The sequence below is a fragment of the Vigna angularis genome, chromosome 2 (genome assembly GCF_016808095.1).
Source record: "Vigna angularis cultivar LongXiaoDou No.4 chromosome 2, ASM1680809v1, whole genome shotgun sequence".
In the NCBI taxonomy this organism is placed as follows: domain Eukaryota; kingdom Viridiplantae; phylum Streptophyta; class Magnoliopsida; order Fabales; family Fabaceae; genus Vigna; species Vigna angularis.
This window is the reverse complement of record NC_068971.1, coordinates 42464287-42485693: the sequence shown is the minus strand read 5'-3', so window position 1 is coordinate 42485693 and position 21407 is coordinate 42464287. Positions and strand designations below refer to the sequence as shown.

Sequence of the window (21407 nt, the reverse complement as noted above, 5' to 3'; positions counted from 1 at the left end):
AGTACGTGTGTCGGATTTGCTATATACTTTCGAAGTTGAGAGACGTGGAAAACGGGGTGAAGGTTGGATAGTTGGGGCGGCAATGCAAGCTCGTACGCTACGGGTCCAATCTTCTTCAAAATCTGGTACGGCCCTATGAACTTGGGAGACAACTTCTTTGGTCGAACGGCTCGTCCTACACCAGTAATTGGATTGAGTCGAAGAAACACATGGTCTCCTGCAGCGAATTCCAACGGTCTTCTCCTCTTATCTGCATACGACTTCTGTCTGCTCAAGGACGTCTTCAATCTCTCCTGGATTTGCTTGACTTTCTCGGTCGTTTGTTGGATGAGCTCGGGTCCAGTCAGCACTTTCTCTCCCTCTTGGAACCAGCAAAGTGGTGTTCGGCATTTCCTCCCATAGAGAGCTTCAAACGGCGCCATACCTATGCTCGACTGATAGCTATTGTTGTACGTGAACTCCACCAGTGGCAAGACTTCATCCCATGCGCCTAAGTGGTCTAGGACGCACGTCCTCAGTAAATCTTCTAGCGTCTGAATAGTACGTTCGGATTGGCCGTCCGTTTGCGGATGATATGCTGAACTCATCTGCAGCTTGCTTCCCAATTCGCCTTGTAATGATTGCCAAAACCGAGATGTGAATCTCGTGTCTCGATCAGAAATGATGCTTGAAGGCACTCCATGAAGACGAACGATCTCATTGATGTACAACTTAGCCAAATTTGTCATTGACATCTTCAAATTCACGGGCAGGAAATGAGCGCTCTTCGTTAGTCTGTCCACGATCACCCAAATTGAATCATGATTCCTAACCGTTCGTGGCAGATGAGTCACGAAATCCATGGAGATGCTGTCCCACTTCCATTCGGGAATTTCCAACTGTTGAAGCAATCCGCCAGGTCTTTGATATTCTGCCTTCGCTCGTTGACAGGTCAGACATGATGCCACAAAACGAGCGACATCACTCTTCATTCCAGGCCACCAAAACGATTTCCGGAGGTCTTGATACATCTTAGTCATACCCGGGTGCATGCTAAGACGGCTGTGATGAGCTTCCTCCAAAACGATCCGTTTCAGCTCGCCATCGTTAGGAACGCACGTCCTACCCTGGTAACGCAGCATGCCGTCCGTTCCTGTATTGAACCACTTGGCTCGATCCGTACCGAGCGCGCTTAAGATCTTCACCAGCTCTTCGTCCTCTCGCTGTTTCATTCTGATTCGGTCGAACACATTGCTAGATATTCTAAGGTTACAGCACTTGATGCTGCTCGGTTCTAACTCAAATTGTAACCTTAGATCTCTGAAACTCTCCACCAAGCTCAGCTCGCGCACCATCATAGACGACATATGCACCACTTTTCTGCTTAGGGCGTCTGCTACCACGTTCGCTTTTCCTGGGTGATAGAGTAGTTCGAAGTCATAATCCTTCAAGAACTCAAGCCACCTCCTCTGCCTCATATTCAACTCCTTCTGATCAAAGAGGTACTTGAGACTCTTGTGATCACTAAAGACTTGGAACGCGGATCCATACAAGAAATGCCTCCAGATCTTCAGCGCAAAAACGACCGCTGCCAACTCCAGGTCGTGCGTCGGGTAATTCCTCTCGTGAATCCTCAACTGCCGAGACGCATACGCTACCGCTCGCTTCTCTTGCATCAAAACACAACCCAGACCTTGATGAGAAGCGTCGCAATAGACTTCAAACGGTTTAGACGTATCCGGAATAACCAGCACTGGGGCGCTCGTAAGCTTCACCTTCAACTCCTGAAAACTGGCCTCACAACGATCGGTCCAAGCGAACGGCTGATCTTTACGGGTCAATTGAGTTAGCGGCGCTACTATCTTAGCAAAACCTTCAATGAAACGTCTGTAGTAGCCCGCCAGTCCAACAAAACTACGTACTTCCGTGACCGAACGCGGACTCTCCCAATCCAGTACCGCTCGCACTTTCGCTGGATCCACCGAGATGCCTCCAGCCGACACCACATGACCCAAAAACTGAATCTCCTTCATCCAGAATTCACACTTAGACAACTTGGCATATAATTCTTTCTCCCGCAACACTCCAAGTACAAGTCTAAGGTGCTCTTCATGCTCGTCTTCGGTCTTGGAATAGATGAGGATATCATCTATGAAGACGACCACAAACTTATCCAAATAAGGCCTGAATATGCGGTTCATGTACTCCATGAACACGGCTGGAGCGTTCGTTACTCCAAAAGGCATCACTACATATTCATAATGCCCATACCGTGACCTGAATGCTGTCTTCTGGATGTCATCTTCTTTAACCCTAATTTGATGATATCCGGACCTCAAATCAATCTTCGAGAACACTGCAGCCCCATGTAGTTGATCCAGCAAGTCATCTATCCTTGGCAAAGGGTACTTGTTCTTGATGGTCAGCTTGTTTAATTGCCTGTAGTCAATACACAACCGAGAGCTGCCATCTTTCTTCCTTACTAACAGCACGGGCGCTCCCCAAGGTGATACGCTCGGCCTAATGAATTTCTTCTCTATCAACTCCTCAATCTGCTCCTTTAGTTCAGCTAACTCCGCAGGCGACATCCTATATGGTTGAACTGAGATGGGAGCCGCTGTAGTCACCAAATCAATCGTGAACTCCACTTCACGCTGAGGGGGAAGTCCAGGGATCTCTTCCGGAAAAACGTCCGCAAACTCGTCCACAACCGATCGTCCATTACCGTTTCTAGTGGACGATCGTTCTTCTACCATTTCTCTGGATTCCTGATCCTCGTGAGTCATAATCAGGAAACAGCTGGCGCCTTCCATAATGTCTTCTTTCAGCTGACCGAGCGTCACTGAAAGAACTTCTTCTTCTTCACCAGGGAAGATCAACTCCTTCGCTCCACAATCAATAAGAATACGATTGGCAGCCAACCAATCCATTCCTAATATCACCTCCAAACCTTGAAGAGGTAAGCAGATGAGGCTAACCTTAAACTTACGTCCCTCCACTTCTATAGGACACTTGACGCACATAGTGGACGTCCTAACCTCACCAGCTGCTGGGGTAGACACCACCAGATCACACAACATCTCACTCACTTTTAATCCCAGTTTTTCAACACACGCCTTCGAGATGAAGGAGTGCGTCGCCCCCGAATCAAACAAAGCACAGCATGATCTACCATACAACATGCATTCACCAATTACAAGGTTACCTGAGCTAGCTGCCTCCGCGCTCGTTATAGCATATACTCGCCCACTAGCTTGGGCTCGTCCTCCTCTCGCCTGATTCCTTCCAGCATTGGGTGGCCTCATCACCGCACGCCCACTCATATTGCACTCGTGATCCAAGTGTCCGTTTCTTCCGCAACGATTGCATTGTTTCACTCCCACCAACTGAGGGCATGAAGACCTATAATGTGGTCCTCCACATCGGAAACAAACTACACTTCCCTGTCCAGACTGTCCGACAGGAACCACTGCTTGAGATCCGCTCGTCTGGGAAGACTGATTTGGACGAGCGTAAGGAGGTCTCCTCTGTACAACACCTCCCCTGGACACCACCGGTCCTCTACTCACTTGTTGCGACCTCTTCTGACGTTCCGCTTCTGCCATGTTCCTCTCCAAAACCTTGGCTCTCTCAACCATAGCGGGGAACGTTCGGATACACAAACTGGATATCAACACTTTCAAGTCGCTCCGCAATCCGTTTTCAAACTTTCTACACTGCCATACTTCACTTGTGGCCATGGTATTGAATCTGACGAGATGCTTGAACTTATTGGTGTATTCGGAAACAGACATACCTCCTTGAACCAGTTGTAAAAATTCCACTTCCTTCGCAAACCGAACGCTGTCCGGAAAATATTCTTCATAAAACTTAGCCCTAAACACTTCCCAAGTGACTAGCTGTCGTGCGTCTGCGAGAATGGCTCTCGCGCTCGTCCACCAATGACTTGCTTCTCCCGTCAACAGATACTCCGCGTACGCTAATCTATTCTCATCTGGGCATCTCTTGGCATTGAAGATTTTATCTATATCCCTTAACCATTGATCTGCTTCATCTGGGAGACCCTTCCCACTGAACTTAGCCGGATGGTGTTGGAGAAAACTCTCCAAGCTCCATTCAGCATTTCGTTGGGCAGCGTTTGAAGAGGATGCTCCAGACGCACCTCTAGTTGTTGCAAGTATCTCCATCAACTGCCTCTGCGTGGTCTCAGAATTTGCACGAGAGGACTCCAAGCTCTGCATAGCAGCTTGGTTTTGCTGCATCAGAGTGGCGTTTTGCTCCATGAGGGTCGTATTTTGTTGCTGTAAGCGGTCTATCACCGTCTCCAACAACCTAGCGTTGTTGGACGTATCAGGTTCGTTAGGCTGCGGGGGAGGAGGGAGTCTAGGTGCCATTCGTTCTCTGGATACAGAGAAAAACGAGCGTTAGATATGTCCAAGAGTTAAATAACAATAACTCATTAAACATGCAATAAGCACACAGCAAAAACACAGTGCACTCATAACCCTACAACGTCCTTAAGAGAACAAAACTGCTCTGATACCACTAATGTAACATCCCAAAATACAGTAATTACCATAATTCAGAATTAATTACAATTAACAGTAACATAAACAGTCTTTGCATTAAAATTAGGATTTAAAAGCCGAACGACATCAGTACAAAAGAAGGCGCATAAACGCTGGCCATGAGAATCTGAAACGAACGTTCTTAAATGTATAAAACAACGTACGACAAAACAAAAATTAGAAGCTTAAGACGAACGACCTTACAAAATACTTGGCCGAACGTTTACTACACTAACGTTCACAGATCTATTCTAACGAGCGCTCTAAGGCTCGGCCTTCACATCAACTTCCACCAGATTTGTTTCATCCAAATTTTCTTCTTCCAGCATTTGCTCAAGGGATGCACCACCATCTGCTCACATCCACACGGATGATCATTGCAAGACAAGACGAACGTACATGGACAGTAGACAACACAATGGAAACGCAAGGGTAAGCTTATAATATTTAATTTATACAATCAACACATACATTTACATTTCAAAACACACATACAGCAAGTGATTCATCAAATAATAAACATACGAAGACGTATAATAAGACAGACCGTCCGGACTGTATGAATCTGTGTAGTTACAAGCGTCCTTGCACCCGAGTGATGTAGTAACTGGGATACACCAAACAGCTGCCACTCGAGGTAAGTCCGTTCTTACGTCGCCCATGTTAACTTATGGACTAAGGACCTCCTGCCGTTCCCACACATGAATACCCCCTTCTACTTGAAGAGGCGTATCACGGAACATCAGGATGGACAGCGAGTCTTAACTTATCCACAGTCATACTTTACCAAAGTCAATATCCAATATAGAAATCAGAGTCGTTCTTCCTTGGAACGCTCGTTCAAATATCAATATCATAACTTCATTTCTTAAATCGTTCTCACACCTTAACTCTTTCATTAATTCACATTTTCATTCTATGTTCCACTTTCATAAAAAGACGAACGTTAATTAACTGTATGGACGAACGCTATTTGATATCAGATAATTATTCAATTGTACGAGCGCTGGATAGGAGACCTTGCTCGATTTAGAACGAACGTTTGATATAAGACCGAACGATATTAAAGACGAATGCTCGACATAAGGTCGAATCGTTATCAAAGGTGGACGCTCGACATGAAGCCGTACGTTATCAAAGACGAACGCTCGACATGAGGTCGAACGCAATTAAAGACGAACGCTCGACATGAGGTCGAACGCTCTTAGAGACGAACGCTCGACATGAGGTCGAACGCTCTCAACGACGAACGCTATCAAAGGCAATCGCTCTACATAAGGTCGAACGTAATCAAACACGAACGCTCGACATGAGGTCGAACGCTCTCAGAGACGAACGCTCGACATGAGGTCGAACGCTCTCCAGTATTAAAATGGGGACGCTCGTTCACGAGCAGAATTCTTTCCAAATGAAGGAATCCCATTCTAAGTTTATTTAAGGAAAACCGAACGGTTTAAGACCGTTCAGTGACGAGCGTCATTTATCAAAGGGGATGAATAAAATTTCAGATTTCTCAACCTTAGCAGAACTTTCCAGATTTCAAATTTATAAACTTTATAACTTTCATTCCAGATTTATTTCACATTAACATCGTTCTCATACAGATTTCAACATTTTAATCATTCTAACTCTACCATAACCATACTCCATTCATCCATAATCAAATCAACATGCGTTTCAAACCACCAACAATATATACAATCCATGCAAACAGTGATCGTTCATGACAGATAATTCAAAATCAGAAAACCAGATTCCATAACAGTGGTCAACCATACAGCTCAAACATCATGCAGTTCATACATGCACAATAACAGTGATCATCCATACAACTCAAACCTTATATTTTTCATTCATACAACTCAGATCATACAACATACAGTATAAATTAAACATATAAGCTTCCCTTACCTGGATAGCAGTGAACTTCCAATAACAAGATTTTAGGTTTTCCTCTAACCACGTCTTACACCCAGGCTTCGCTCAACAGTTCCCACGTAAATCTAAGACACCAAAAATCAACATAATTCAGACCTAGAACTCATGCATGCAACCAAAACCAGGGTTCGCATGAAACCAGAGGAGACGACGTGTAGAAAGGAAAACTTACCAGTTCCGATCCAAGTTCTGTTCGGTCCAAATGAAAGATCACAGCAGGACGAACGTTCCTATGGTTCTGGAAAGTGAATCGGAGAAGAAGAAGATGAGTTACAGAAGAGAGAAGGGCAACTGGTTCTAGAGAGAGATCAGAGAAAATGGAAGATTTTAGGTTTCAGAGAAAGAAGGTGAGTGATGCAGGTGAGTGGAAGGGTTTTCGAAAATCTGATTTTGTTTAACTCACATTCGTTTGAACGAACGTCTCCCAAACGGACACCTGCATACCAAACTCTGAAACAGAAGCTTCCAACGACAAGTGGCGTGTGTGCATGCAGAGTTTTGTGCGTTTTTAATGCACTGGGACGTGTGGCGCGACGCATTCATGGAAGCAGCCAGGTGATTCAGCAGCGTAATAAATGCTGATTTGACACCTAATTACGCTTCTAATTTACCGGGATCTCACAGAAAAATGATTGAAAAAAAATATATGATAGATTATAAATTATTCAATCAAAATAACAAAAGAATTAGTTTTTTATTAAATTGCTTGTTTATTTAATTACAATTCTTTATATTAATATGTTGTTTCAAGTTCTTCTTTCTTCCCGACAGCTTTGATTCCCTTTAAACTGTTGTCTTTTAAACAACATTCTATAATTTACCCCGCTTTCAACTCTAAAATTAATTGTTTAAATTCATAATGAAAACCCAAAATTACATAACTTGACGAAAACCTATTTTATGCACAGATTCGTTTAAAAGGGGGAAACATAGACTAAGTAAAATTGTATAAAATTTTAAAGACGAACTTAACTGAATTTAAGTGACCAAATTTGCCAGCAGCCTTAAATGTTACTTAATCCGCATTAAAAAAAAGTATACCGGTGAAAAGAAAATAATTACCAATAGAATGTACACAGAAATAACTAAAAAAACAATAGCAAATTAGTCAAACAATTTTCTATTTTCAGCAGTATAACTACAACTGTACTCCATACCTAATATCAAATTACCCTATAAAATAAAGGAAAAAAAAATACAGGAGGCGAAAATGGTACGAAGCTCATTTTGTGAACTCAGTAATAACTACCGTAATAGGCTTGAGGAACTGCAGCAGGTTGCTGTGCAGGGGCTGCAACAGGTTGCGCATAGGGCTGTTGAGGAACCGCCGGCTGAAATTCAAATTCATACAAAAGAATCAACCTTAATAAAACTAATCATGATTATGTTTACCAGAAGCTATCTATCTATCGAAATATATAAACAACAAACAACATTAGCATGGTTAGTTTTATTCGATCACTTTCCCTTACAAAAAGAAATCACAATAAAAGTTCCATGGTATCCACTAATCCAAATACATGTTAGGGGCCAAATAATCAACTAAATAAATAAATACTGCTTTGTACCTGTGCAGGATAAGAAGGAGGATAGGCCCCGTATGCAGTACTCGGTGGAACTGATGCGGGCAATTGAGAATTTGCATAATTGCCGCCATATCCAGCATAAGCCCCATAAGAAGCCTGCACCAAATCAGAATGAATCAGTATAGAACATATATCACTCTATCAACTTGCTAAAACAATTGGCGGAGAATGATAACAGTTTGATAACACAATAATATAACCGTTTCAATTAAACAACGAATTAAAATTACACCTAATTCAGGTGCTTATTTTATGAATATAGGTGTACAAACACAGAATGACACAGAACACGAGTAAAACATCTTAGCTCCGTCATAGAAATAGTAATCATTTTAGTACACACCAAAACTATGCGCATTCATGATACGATGTTCATCTATAATCTACAAGTTATAATCTATAACAGCATACAGTGGGAATACCACTTTTGAGTACACATCATTTTCTTATTTCATCCTAAAATATATTTTAATTTTCAATATTTCAAACCCTAAAACTATTATTCTCTTCTTTTATGCAAAATATGAATCTGTATTGTCTTTCCAACATTGTTTTCATTCAAATTATAAATTACACATCAATATAGAAAATAATAACAGATATTTTTTAATTAAATAAAATGATAAAATTAAAATTAGTATAAATATTAATTTTAACTCCATAAAATGAGATAGTATAATAAGAAAATTGTGAAAACACAAGCTCAATGGTGCTAGCTTTGATAAAGATGCTTGAAGCAATCATGGAGTTAAATTGCAAGAATTTAATAAGCAAAACTTCTAATTAAATAATGCTGAAGCTTAGTGGAGTGCGTTTGTCACGTCTTACATGTCCACATTCGTTTCTAAAAACACAATCAGGATCATATCTGATTAACAAGTATAGCACACAAAAATAGTGAACACTATATTGCTAGACAGATTTGACAGTCTAAACAGCCAAAACAATATCCAGGATTAGTGATTCACACGTATAAACCCCACATACACAATATGCCAGCAAATAAGAAAGGATACCATACCTGCTGGGTGTAGCCAGCAGTCCACTGTTGCCCCTGTGCTTGTGTAACCGGAGGCCAAGTTTGAGGTTGTACTCCATAATTAGTCCATTGGTTTTGTGCATTTGGATACGCACCAATCACGGATTGGGCAGGTGATTGAGCAGAATAAGTTCTTGACGCTTTAACTTTGTCTGAAGCTAAGAAATCCTCAGCATGACGTTTCTTCAACTCTGACATGCTTCTGTGTGGCAAAAACAATTTGGCATGCATATCCTCTGCTCTCTTGATTGATTGAACATCTCCAAAGAGATTCAAAAACTGGAAAATAAACAATTCACAAAAATTAATAATATTCAAATCATAATTCAACAAGTATAGAAAGATAAGGCCTTCGAAAACAGACACATACTTATTAAAAAAAATAAGATATAATAGTTCTTTGAAAACAATAGCAAAAGACCATCAAATAGATGTACAATATCTAAAAAATGTGTTCAATTAAAATAATTATAAAGAGACCGGAATAGAACAAAGATATATTATACTGCCAATGGTATTTGTGAAGCACTGTTACAAAATAAACTACCATTTCAAAACCATTCAAAGAGGCACAAGTTAAATTCAAGGCAATTACCATTTCAAAACCGTTCAGAAAGACAAGTTAAAAATTTAAGGCAGAGAAACATATCAATATGCCCCTCTGCTAAATTCCCTCCACTCACTCCTATATTTATACTGTGAACATGTTCAACCTTCTATTTTGGTCATGATTTTCCAGTTTCCATTCAAATCATTATCATTCAAAGACTTGAATGAAATTCTGATTTCCTGGCATACATCATAGCCCACAATACATAAATGATCCATGGTAACTTAAAATTTTCAAAAACAATAATTTTATTAAAACTAGGCCGTGCCCCTAGTAACAGCTAGCCATACCAGTTATCCAATAATAAGACTAGTACTGCAAATGAGAGTTGAGTTAGTGTTAAAAGAACTAAACTTCTGATCAAGGGCTACCAAAATCAATAAATTAAACCAATGTTTGATAGATTACCATTATCTCTTCTCAATCTCATTACTGGAAAAGACAAACACACACTCACACACTAGACACAGAAGTAAGCACCTGCACTTTCCTGTCACAACCTCAAGGTTAACAATTATCAATAGACTATGGATTAAACCATCCATTATATATTTCTTTACTAAAGTAGCATCGATTGCATTTCACGTTTCAAAGTGGATGTCATCACTGGCAGTCAGTTACAAGGATCAATTGACCCACTGGAAACTTAGACAACCCAATTTTCCAGAAAAACCACTTATTGTAGATGGAATAATAACTAATAAACATACACCAGAAAAAGTAAAAAAAAAAAATCCTAAAGCAATATTTAATTACTCAAGGAAACTCATAAAACACATTCTAGAACATCCTTGATAAAAGGACTAACCTCCAGAAAAATACTAGAAAGTTCCTCACGCTCAATTGCACTAGCTACACTAGGACTCTCTGAGTTAGGCATTATGAATTTGCAAACCCATGACTCCAGAAAGTCGATATCAACTCGCTTTGGAAAGGGTTGAATAGCCTCAAAATGCAATAAGGCCTGCATGTTATTGAATTAAGAATCTCATTAGATATGAGAAACATCATTACAAAAATAAAGAGAAGAATCTCTAAGTACGTAATCAAAGTGAACATAGATAAAGTTAAGACAGACCTCGAGAACTGGTTTTGACAACAAAACATTCTCCAGCCCCTCAACTAAAATCTGTCTTGCCTTCTCTGCATTCCCAGAAGCCTAATGAAAAAATGAGAAGTATTAAAAGAATAGTTGCAAAAACTTGAATTAGTAATTCTCTTCCTAAAATAATTTGGATGCTTTATTTATTTCCATACAAGAGAAGTATACAGGCAAAACAGCTAGTATAATTTAACAGAATGAAGACATGCTAAAATAAATTAGCTGTGGTTTAAATTAATCAAACTACCAGTAGTTGGCATTCTAAAACCAATAGGCAAGCTTAAAACAAGGAAAAAGGCATTCAACCCCTTACAAATAGAGATCCTAAACTTCAATTTTATCCTAGTGATCCTTAATCTTTATACTAGTTATCCGTGATCTTTATATTATTTGCAATGCAAAACCGTCAACTTCTTTTAACCCTAATCAATACTTTAAACTTTACCGTTTTTTAAAAATAATACCTCAAACTTTAACTTGTACAAATAGTTCTTTAGATCACATTAGATTTAAATTATTTAAGCTATTTTTCAATTATTCATGGACTTTTTATTCCATTTGTCACATGATTTTATATATATATATATATATATATATATATATATATATTCAGTTTTTGATATATAGTAAAAATACAAATTTAGAATAACAAATAATCAAAAAGCCTTTATTCAGTTTTAAATTATAAATTCTATTATATTAAAGTTTGAAAAACTTATTCATACAAATAAAACCAATAAATTATTTAAACTAATTTGAATTTAATATCAAAGACTATTCACAAAAGATGAAACTTCAAGGAATGAGATAAAATTGAAATTTGGGCACTATGAACCAAAAAGATATAAAGTTTCAAGTATTTAATTGCAAAGAAACCCAAGTTTAAGGAACAATTAAGACAAGTTTAACTTGTTCACTAGCAAACACATCAAAAGTTTAAGGGAGCTGAATACTTTTCTTCTGAAAAGAAAAAGGAATGCATTTAAAAACAATAGCCAGCTTTAGATAGGAACAAAGACACAGAAGAGTATTTGCATAAAAAAATGTTAAGGACATACCAAATAAACAAATCGAGAATACTGAGCAAACAACATCGGTAATGTTTGTGAATGTTCTTTTCCTTTCTCAATAGCTATGGCCTGTTCATACAAGGAGAAGGCATCCTCCATTTTTCCCTGTAATATCAATGTATAGAAAATATGTAAACAAATCAGCCTAGAATTAAGTCAAATCTAGAAAGAGTTTCTCAAGCCAGTATACCAATCGGCGTTCCATATTGGCATGCCTGATTATTGCTTCAAGAAGACCAGGGGAAGTTTCAGTATGCACAAGCTGATAGGCAGCTCTAGCACCCTCTATATCTCCATTCTGCTCCTTAAACCGCGCAGAAAAAAGATGTATCTCCGGTTGTCTCTGCATTATAATAAACAAACAAAATGACTAAACTGAAAAATTAATGTTAACTCTTCTCGGGCACTACTGAACACTACATTGTCTAAATCAAGAAAAGGGACCAACAAATGGAATGCATATGTATGACTCACTGACAGGCCAAAATAATGACAGATATACAAAAACACTATTGGGCCATCCACTTATTACCTTAGAAGTTCAAATTTTAGGAAACGTGATTTTCAACATAGTATCAATGCCTCTAAAAGCAAATGTCTGAAACTAAATTATTGCTACCACCATTACTAGGCCTTCTATATAATTGAGTTTCGACAAATCAACATATAAAAGATTCTCTCACCTCAGACGGGCCATATGTCAAGAGAAAAGAATTACACTTTTATATATCCACAACTTGGTGCAATGTATCTTCAAAGAAATCACTCTCACGCAAAAACGGTAAAATATAGATGAAAAAAACCAAACAATACAGCATTACAATACCACTTCTATATTTCTAGTCAAAACATACTTAAGGAAATGTTATCATTTTTTCACATGATTAGAAGTGACAAGTCCCAGAAGTCACAAAGTCATCAACATTCTAAATGGATAATAAATATTGAGAAAGCTGAAAGCTCTTATTCTGAAACATTAACTATAATCAACTACTATTCCCCTAATGAGGCAGGTTTGACTTTGAGCATATCATCACACAAGTTCAAGTAGATAAATCGCTTGCTCACTTCATCCAAAGTTTAAAAACTTTATATGAACTCAAAAATAAATGCATCTCTATGAATTATATTTAGATGAAATTACCTTAACAAAGACTTGGGTGGCTCGGGCAAGAACATTATTTGCAAGATCCATATTTCCACTGGCTTCCATACACAAAACATAGCGTATCCAATACTCAGGATAATTGGCACATGCAATGACACACCTCTCATACAACTTGACAATCTAAATCACACAAAAAATCAGATTGTTGTAAAAATTGTTATCAATGATAATAAAGACACAAGAAAAACCAACAATATAAACATAAAAGGAAAATACAAAGCATCAAGAAATACTCCTTAGCGGGACAGAGAGGCCCCTCAAATATGAAAGGAGGGACCCTCCTTGCCTGTGACAGATGATTAGGAAGATAACAAGACACCTGCATGCATAACATTCGCACTTTAAAAAGAGTGAATTTTTACAAATGCATGACGAACCTAGAATGTCCTCCGACAAAATAGGGTTTGAAGTACTTAGCCTCAAGAAACCAAATTGAAGGCCCATGCTTTAGTCTCAGTTCAATTTCCCGATTAAAAAGTTGCTTCATCCAACGGATTAGCCAATAAAACATATAATGCAACAGATATTACTTACTGTAAGTCAATCTATAACAATAAAAATCAGTAACACAATGCAAACTTAAAGGAAACCATTTGTACCTTGCTTATGTCACCTTCCCTTTCTAAAAAGTCCAGATAGTTGTGCCAATTTTCGAGCTCTCCAACATTGAGAGGCCGGACGTGAAAATAGGGCCTTCGGATGGCTGTTTCAAAACCAATGATCTTAGAATCGAACTCTTTAGCTTTTTTATAGATCTCTTCTCTTATGGCGATATACTTCTCCAACTCTTCTGCTTCTGTTAAGCCAGCACTTACAGATTTAGGAGACTTCTCTGCACCATCAGGATGAACCTCTCCCTCAGCACCTTGTCCAGCAGTAGCCTCTGAAGCAACACTTACAGCAGCTTCTTCAGCAGTTCGTAACTCTGACAAAGGTCGGTTTCCAGCTAACTCCTTGAAGCTGCAACACCGTGACCACCAAGGGTTTAAAATCAACCCCCAAAAACAGAGCACATAAACAAGAACAATTTTCTACTGATAATAGAGGATAAATGAATTTAAAACACATAATCACCTGCTGAAATACCGATCTAATTGTTGATTTGGATTCTCTAATATTCTGGTGTAAATTATGGCAAGGCGAGCCCAGTCCTGCTGCATGTACTCATATTCAATGTATTTATCCCAGAGGGGAAAAGAAAGATAATCTGTTCCAACATAAGCCAATCCTCGTTCGAAAAGCCTGAAACATGTGAACAGTTCTGGTTAATATTTCACTTTTGAAAATATCCATTTACTGATGCACATCCATGTATGGGAGACAGCAGCACTAATGTTCAAGGAGAACAAACAAATCACTCGTAACATCATGTAAGACATCCAAACGCTGCATTTACCTTCCTGCAATAAATCATACTATGTCTGAGAAATGGAGCAGTCATAGAGGCCATCTTAGCCCTTAACCAGATGTGATCTTCTCGGCAGCAATTTGCAAATTGATGCACCTCAGTGTCAAAGATAAAGAGAGCTACCATTCCAAAAAAAAACTAGAGAACTATGGACTTTGAAATGAAATGGAAAAAAGTATATTGGAGAAAATGACCCTAAAATTTTCAAACTACCACAAATAGTGGACTCAAAACCAAGGATTTAAACATCAGAATGGAAAACATTCTGGCATGAAATCCATCAAAGCTTTTCCGCCATAAAGGGAGATATCACTGTTGCACGCATTCTGAAATTAGGTTAGAAAGCAGGCATGAAACAGCTGAGCCTAGTGAATGGAAAACTAAATCAAAATCTCCCAATGCAAAAATAAAAAATAAAAAAACAAAGGATGACAAACAACTAAACTTCCATTACCTACGAACAGTGTCGGGATCCCCATACGTGCTTATAGCAAATATGCAATAATGCAACCAAATGTCCACTGAATATGTAACCCCTTGAACAGCACGCTCATACACCTCAACAACTTTATCTATAGAGCCAAGTCGTGCCTCATGGTCAGCATATTTCTTCCAATAACCGTAGCACAAGGGAAATTCTGCTAGAAAGGAATCATAAACTCTTCGAATCTTCAGAATATTGTCCTTCAACAGAGAAATCATTAATGAGCTTCACAAGCATCAAAAAGTAAGGCCCACACAGTAGTAATCAAATATATTGCATTAACTCCACAACTGAACAAACAATTTTAAGGATATTAAACATCCACAAAATAGAGAAAAAGGGGAGGAGGATGTTACTTGGTAACATAAATAAAAATTACAAACGAAATTAATAAGTTGCAAATACTTGTTTGACTGTTACTGCAATAAAAACAAGAGAATCCGCCCACAAAAAGTATTGTATATATAGACACTTCTAACTATGAATACAAAGGCAACAGAAATACAAATTCAAAAATATAGCATTATAAAATGCATATTATATTGTATATCATATATCATATATTTAACAAATCTGAAAGCAAAATGAATCAGTTATTTATTCAAAGCCAACCTAGTTAGAATACTGGTATGTATTACATGTTATACAGTGATGAATAAAGCAAATCTCTAAGAAATATAAAAACAGATATTTCACAAGTATATTTGGCAGCCAACTCTTCTGCCATAAACATCCAAAAACACTCACACGATAACCAGAGACACTAGATACAAAAAATTATTCAACCACCCAACTTGTGCATCTGAAATACGAAAATAGTAGTGCATCCAAAAAACTTAATTTAAGTCAACAAACATACCTCGGCTACCTTCTCTGTCTCTTCAATCAAGGAAATCCAGGCACTGAAATCTAAAGAATTAGCTCTTACAATATTCCACAGTCGATCTTCCTCAGCAGACAAGGCAGCTCCTAATGGTAAGAAAAAATTGAATGAATAGCACCATGTTCATAAATGAGCAAAAGCATTACAAAAACAAAACTATTGAAAGCCTCACATACAATAAGCATTGGATTAGTAATATAAAAGACAGCCTCCCACAGAAAATTACACTAGTTTCAGTCCTACAATTTTTAAGTGCACCGTTATATTTGTACAAAAAATAAGTTTTATCCATATTATCAATGATTTTGAATTGAACCATGTCAAATTATAAGTTTAACCTAGACTAAATATCAAGCAAGTTGAAATTAAAGCGAACATAAATATCCAAACAGCATCACCCTAACTTATTTCGTTTTCTTTCACATCATATCTCAATCACGTATACCAGAACCATCACATTATTGCTTCTGCATATTTTTTATTCAAACAGATGTGGTTATCTGACTGTACAAAGAAAGTTAGACTTGCGTCAAAAAATACTCTACATCTACTCTCTCAGACCTGTATGCTAGGTACAAACTATCATGTTGATAGAAACGGGTAAATTAGAGACCACTTGTTTCCAGGCTTCAACTCCACTTCCAGTGCATGTGATGAGTAAAACTCTTCCTTTTTCCATATAAAAACTGTTATAAAAAGTCACTGACTATCAACATGGATTTGCTAATTCACGTGGTAAATCGTAAGAACTTGCAGCAAGATCTATTAGATATTTGCCAGTTACTAAACCATTAAGACCTTTTATGTCTTCCTCATGATTATACACCAAATAGTTCTGCCCCTAAGCTTGACATTTAGGACTCAACCTTTTGCACAAAAATAAAGTAAAGACAGAACAACAAAATTCATAAAATATATTCATAACACGAAAAAAAAAATACACACCGTAGCCATCTGCGAGTTGTTTTTCATCAACCGACCCGTCAATGTTTTCCAATGCATTTCCGTTTTCAAGTCCGTTCGTCACTGAACCGACTACACCACCGTTGACAGATGAACTGTAGTTAGAAGCCAGAGCAGGCTCAGCAGCAGTGCTTCCAACCCCAGCAGAGGCTTCGTTAGCATCTGGCACTCCACCAGCTGGCTTGGTATCACCAGTAGCATTGAATTGGGATTGCTGTAGAACAGAATTCGGATCCCCAGTATACGCATTCACATCACCAGTATTAGAATAACCAAATCCATACGTTGAAGTGGACTGAGCTCCTTCTCCAGCCGGTTGATCAGCAGTAGCACCTGCCTCGAGAGTAGGATTTGACCCAGACTCGGCATAACCAGCCGAAGCATATGCCTCAGCAGCGGAATGAGCGGATGCTTCGGTAGCAACGGATTCACTATCTGCCATACTTGAATAAAATGTCTTTACCTTTCTAACAAAAATCATAAAAAACAATTAGCGAGGGCGTTGAACGCGAAACCGTAATTCAAAATCATAGTAACAATAATTCGAAATGTAAGATCACCAACACCAGATAATCCAATGCAGGCGTCAGCACAACACAAAATTTGGTTTCAAAGACAGATAACCAGGACAATATATCAACAGGTATTTTCAATCACTAAAATCCCTAGGGTTTCAAACACAAAACCCTAACCGAGAGTGAAGGGAACGCTCGAAGTACCACAAAGAAGAGAAACAACTTCGTCGCCGAGAAAAGATTGCGTCTTTCCTTCTTCGAAGACGAAATTAAAACCTGTGGTGGCTGTTTTTGGTGGTAAATCAAGTAACACGAATTGAAATTGCGAAGTAGGGCAATAAAAACGTGAGGTGCTGCAGTTATATAGCGGAGAAGTGGGAGTTGGCGGCTCCATGGCGCGTGATGGTTCTGTTAGATCTGATGCCGTACGTGGTGGATAATGCTACGATCTGAACCGTCCGTGCTAACATACTATGATGTAATGGGCCTAGTTTTGTTAAAACTGACATTCGTGGCGTCATTGCTCAGTAACAACACATACATTACATGGGTTACTCAAAAGGAATGACCTGGGTGCTTCCCATTTGTTGCGCTCCGAAGCCCTTTTTTAGTGAGCCCAAACTCTAAAAAACCTTCTTTTATTTTAGTTTTTTACTAATTTACTATTTTAGTCAATTACTTTTTGCATACTTGTAGAAAAATATATGCATGTTATTTTTTTATAATAATACAAAATGATAAAATTGTAATTACATAAATGATTATAATTAGATAGAATAGTTTTAATTTATTTTATAGGTATTTTTACCGTTCTAAATAATTAATTTAATTTAGAATATAGTTAAATTTTAAAAATAAAATGATTAAATTGAAAAACAAAAGTAACTAAAGGATAAAATTAGTAAGTTAACTATTATAATTTTAAAAAACGGTTATATATTTAATGATAGAAATAAAATAAAAACAAAATGTGCGCACCAAAACAAATAAATATAAAATTACTATTTATCTTTAAAAACTTACTTATATATTATATATTTGGAAAATTATAATTTAGTATAAAAGTATATACAAAATTTATAAGACATATTTTATTGTTAGATTATCCAAACTGAAAAATCTTAAATTATATTGTTTGAAAACTTTTGCGCACATGCAGTGTAATAGGTGTAATTTGAATATTATTTCTTTATATAAAAAAATTATAAATCATACAGTTTAAAAGTTATTGTACCTCATTGACACATACACCGATCGAACTATCTATCACAAGTTCAACTTGGAAGAAAACCTGTCTATCACATTCAACTAATAATATAATTAAACTAAACATGTTTATAATCTATTTTAATAAAATTAAACCTTGATTAGGTCAATCCTAAACAAAAATTTATAAGAAAACCTATAAATATATATCAAATGTGTGATTGTTGAATTTTTGCAACAAATTTATTATTATATTAATTATTAAACAAAATACCGAATTGACTTAAGCATTTGATTATTTTTAGTAATGCATTAGCAGTACATTTCATCAACTCAAGCACACAAACAGCAAAAAAAATAGCTGGACAAAAAAATTAATCTTCTACTCACCCTATGAAGGTCTACATGAAAATTATTGGGCTGCATAACGGAATGAGCTTTTCCTTTTATTTTCAACTTGACTTAACCCATAATGTTATTCCACATAATAGACTTTGGTAATATGTAAATGATATAAAAGTCTAACAAAAATAAATAAACAGATATTTTCAAAATATTTCAGCATTTTCTACATTCTTAAATTTTCTATTCATATGAGATGAATGATCATTTCTATGGTACAGTGAGCACTGAAGTATGTTTACAAAAAAAGTTATAGATTTTGATTGATACTTTTAGTTATTGAGATTCACTTTTAGAGTTTAGAAAACAATTTAGAAACTAATAGTTTAAGTAGTTAAAATATTGATAAAAAATCATAAAGATTAATTTAAGTTCTAATTTATAATTTAATTATAAGTTGTTATCAATAATGGAGATTGTTTTAAATATCGATAACTTTATGTGCCTAAAATAACGTTTAAATTAGTTAATATAAAGATTAATTATTTTTTGTTTCTGAATAGTTATTATTTATTAACTTTTCTATAACATAAATGTGAAACACATTATATTTGCCTTGATTAGACCGTAAAAAAATAACCAAATATTATTCATGTTAAGTCATGAATATTGAACATGTTTAAGTGGTAGAGAAGTTGGTGAAACAATTGTAAAAGTGTAACATCTTTTGTATGTATGTCTAGAAGTCAATACCTAGTGTGTATCACCTCATAAATATGTTAATAAGATAAATATTTACATACTATATCAACAAGTAAGACTAATTTATTAATTGATATTTGAAGATGCAATTTGTATCGTATGACCCGAACAGTCATATATACATCTCACATCAATCAAGCCGGACGGCTTCAGAGTAGATGAAGCAACTTAGTGAGGGAATGAAATAAAATTGATAGACAAGACCGAGCAGCCAAAGACAGGGTCGTTCGTCCTTAGCCGATAAACATGTTTATCTGCGAGGATTAAGATAAATGGTGGAAGTATTGAACTGAGACTGGATTAAGGTTTTTCTAATCTCAAGTTCATGTCAAAAAACTATAAATATAGGTCAAAGGTAAGAGGTGTGTGATTGCATTTACATTGATTACTATTACACTAAACTCTCCTATGGATAGTTTAATGATTTTAGCATTAAAAAACCTTTGGCAGGTATCCCTCCGAACGATAGAGTGAAGACGAAGACTTGAGTTAGCTACCAAACAATCTCAAGAGAAATTGTGTAGGTGTTTGAAGTGATCGACCTCGTACTCGAAACAAAGTTAATGTTTTTTAGTTTTTTTTTTCTTCTAGTTTATTTTATTAGTTTATATGGTTTATTTTATCAGTTATGATACTTGTAAAATGAATTTATTATTTGATTTTATTTTATATTTTTAATAATAATATTAATTGCATTAGTGATGAGTTATTTCATTCACATGAAATACGAGTTTTAATTCATTTATTATTTAAAATTGTGAAAAAAATTACTATAATTTTGATATCATTAATTTTGCTGAAATACTTCAAATTTATGTTTATCATAATTAATTAAATAAGTGGAGCAACACTAAACCTAATAACCTAGTCTATCCTAATATAGAAAGAAAAGATAAAAAAAAGTTCATAAAAATTTTGTAAGTCTGGATTAATTAGGATTAGCTCATAAATTTTTATAAACATAAAAAAGTATAATTTTTTAAAATATAAACAAAGATCATTATGAAAATTAAATATTTCTTAAGATAAACTACATGTTCAAACATGATTATAACACACCATAACAAAGTTAAGGATGAGGAATTGACAACATGTCACAATCCTTGAGGTTGTGTTTGTTTGGAGTGAGACATTGTACTTAAAGACAAGGAATAAATGAATGTTCATTTTGGTGGATTTGAGAGTGAGAGAAGGAGAGGATTAGCGAGGATTAGCGGGATACAAGAATTTTTCATATTTCTCTTCAATTGAGGAGAGTTTGTAGTCATATAGGTGAAAACATAATTATACCCTCGTTATGTATCACATCGTATTCACATGCCTGTTATGTATCACATCGTATTCACATGCCTGGTTTATGAATGTATCATTTAACAATCATCAACTGGATGATATGTGGTGAGATTACATCTTCATGAAGGCATAACTTTAAGTTTTCGTTAGAGATCAAAGAAGGAAGAGCATTATATAAAAGGGAATTGATTCCTAATCAAGCTGGAATTAATCTCATGGTTAATATAAAGGAGTTGAAAACGATTTCATTGAGGTTGTAATCGATTCCATGGATATGAAGAAAGAGTTAAAATCGATTCCAACATGCTCGGAATTAGATAGGCTATGCGTGTAACTGATTATAACATTTTGCTTGTGTGTTTCATATTTTAACAGTGTTATATTAAAGTTCAAGTGTTGATACAAGAAAAAGAAGTAAACAAAAACAACAAAAAGTCGTTCATCACATTTTTGGATTGTTTTGTTGAGGTCGACCAAAGTTTTTTGAGCTT

The 21407-nt window shown here is 36.6% G+C and overlaps 1 protein-coding gene and 1 long non-coding RNA gene across 6 annotated transcripts; both read right to left on the bottom strand.

Annotated features, from left to right (window-relative positions):
* Nucleotides 1–4591: 4591 nt before the first annotated feature.
* Nucleotides 4592–6856, bottom strand: LOC128195212 (uncharacterized). The gene is made up of 3 exons (XR_008246775.1): nt 6658–6856; nt 6459–6550; nt 4592–4899 (listed from the first exon to the last, which is right to left on the bottom strand). It is a non-coding gene; the product is annotated as an uncharacterized LOC128195212 (long non-coding RNA).
* Nucleotides 6857–7567: 711 nt separating this feature from the next.
* On the bottom strand, nt 7568–17699 carry LOC108323260 (pre-mRNA-processing factor 39-1). Of its 5 annotated transcripts, none has more exons than XM_017555658.2 (14): nt 17491–17699; nt 16781–17261; nt 15812–15921; nt 14923–15152; nt 14135–14302; nt 13660–14020; nt 13037–13180; nt 12083–12235; nt 11881–11997; nt 10799–10879; nt 10529–10684; nt 9093–9389; nt 8054–8167; nt 7568–7816 (listed from the first exon to the last, which is right to left on the bottom strand). In XM_017555658.2, exons 2-14 carry the CDS (start codon nt 17238–17240, stop codon nt 7721–7723), a joined length of 2487 nt encoding a protein of 828 aa, XP_017411147.1. In that variant the 5' UTR covers nt 17241–17261; nt 17491–17699; the 3' UTR covers nt 7568–7720. The 5 variants fall into 5 exon arrangements, with proteins under 5 accessions (XP_017411147.1, XP_017411144.1, XP_017411146.1 ...); XM_017555655.2 differs by having other exon boundaries at nt 16781–17265; nt 17518–17667; XM_017555657.2 differs by having other exon boundaries at nt 17518–17665.
* Nucleotides 17700–21407: the final 3708 nt, after the last annotated feature.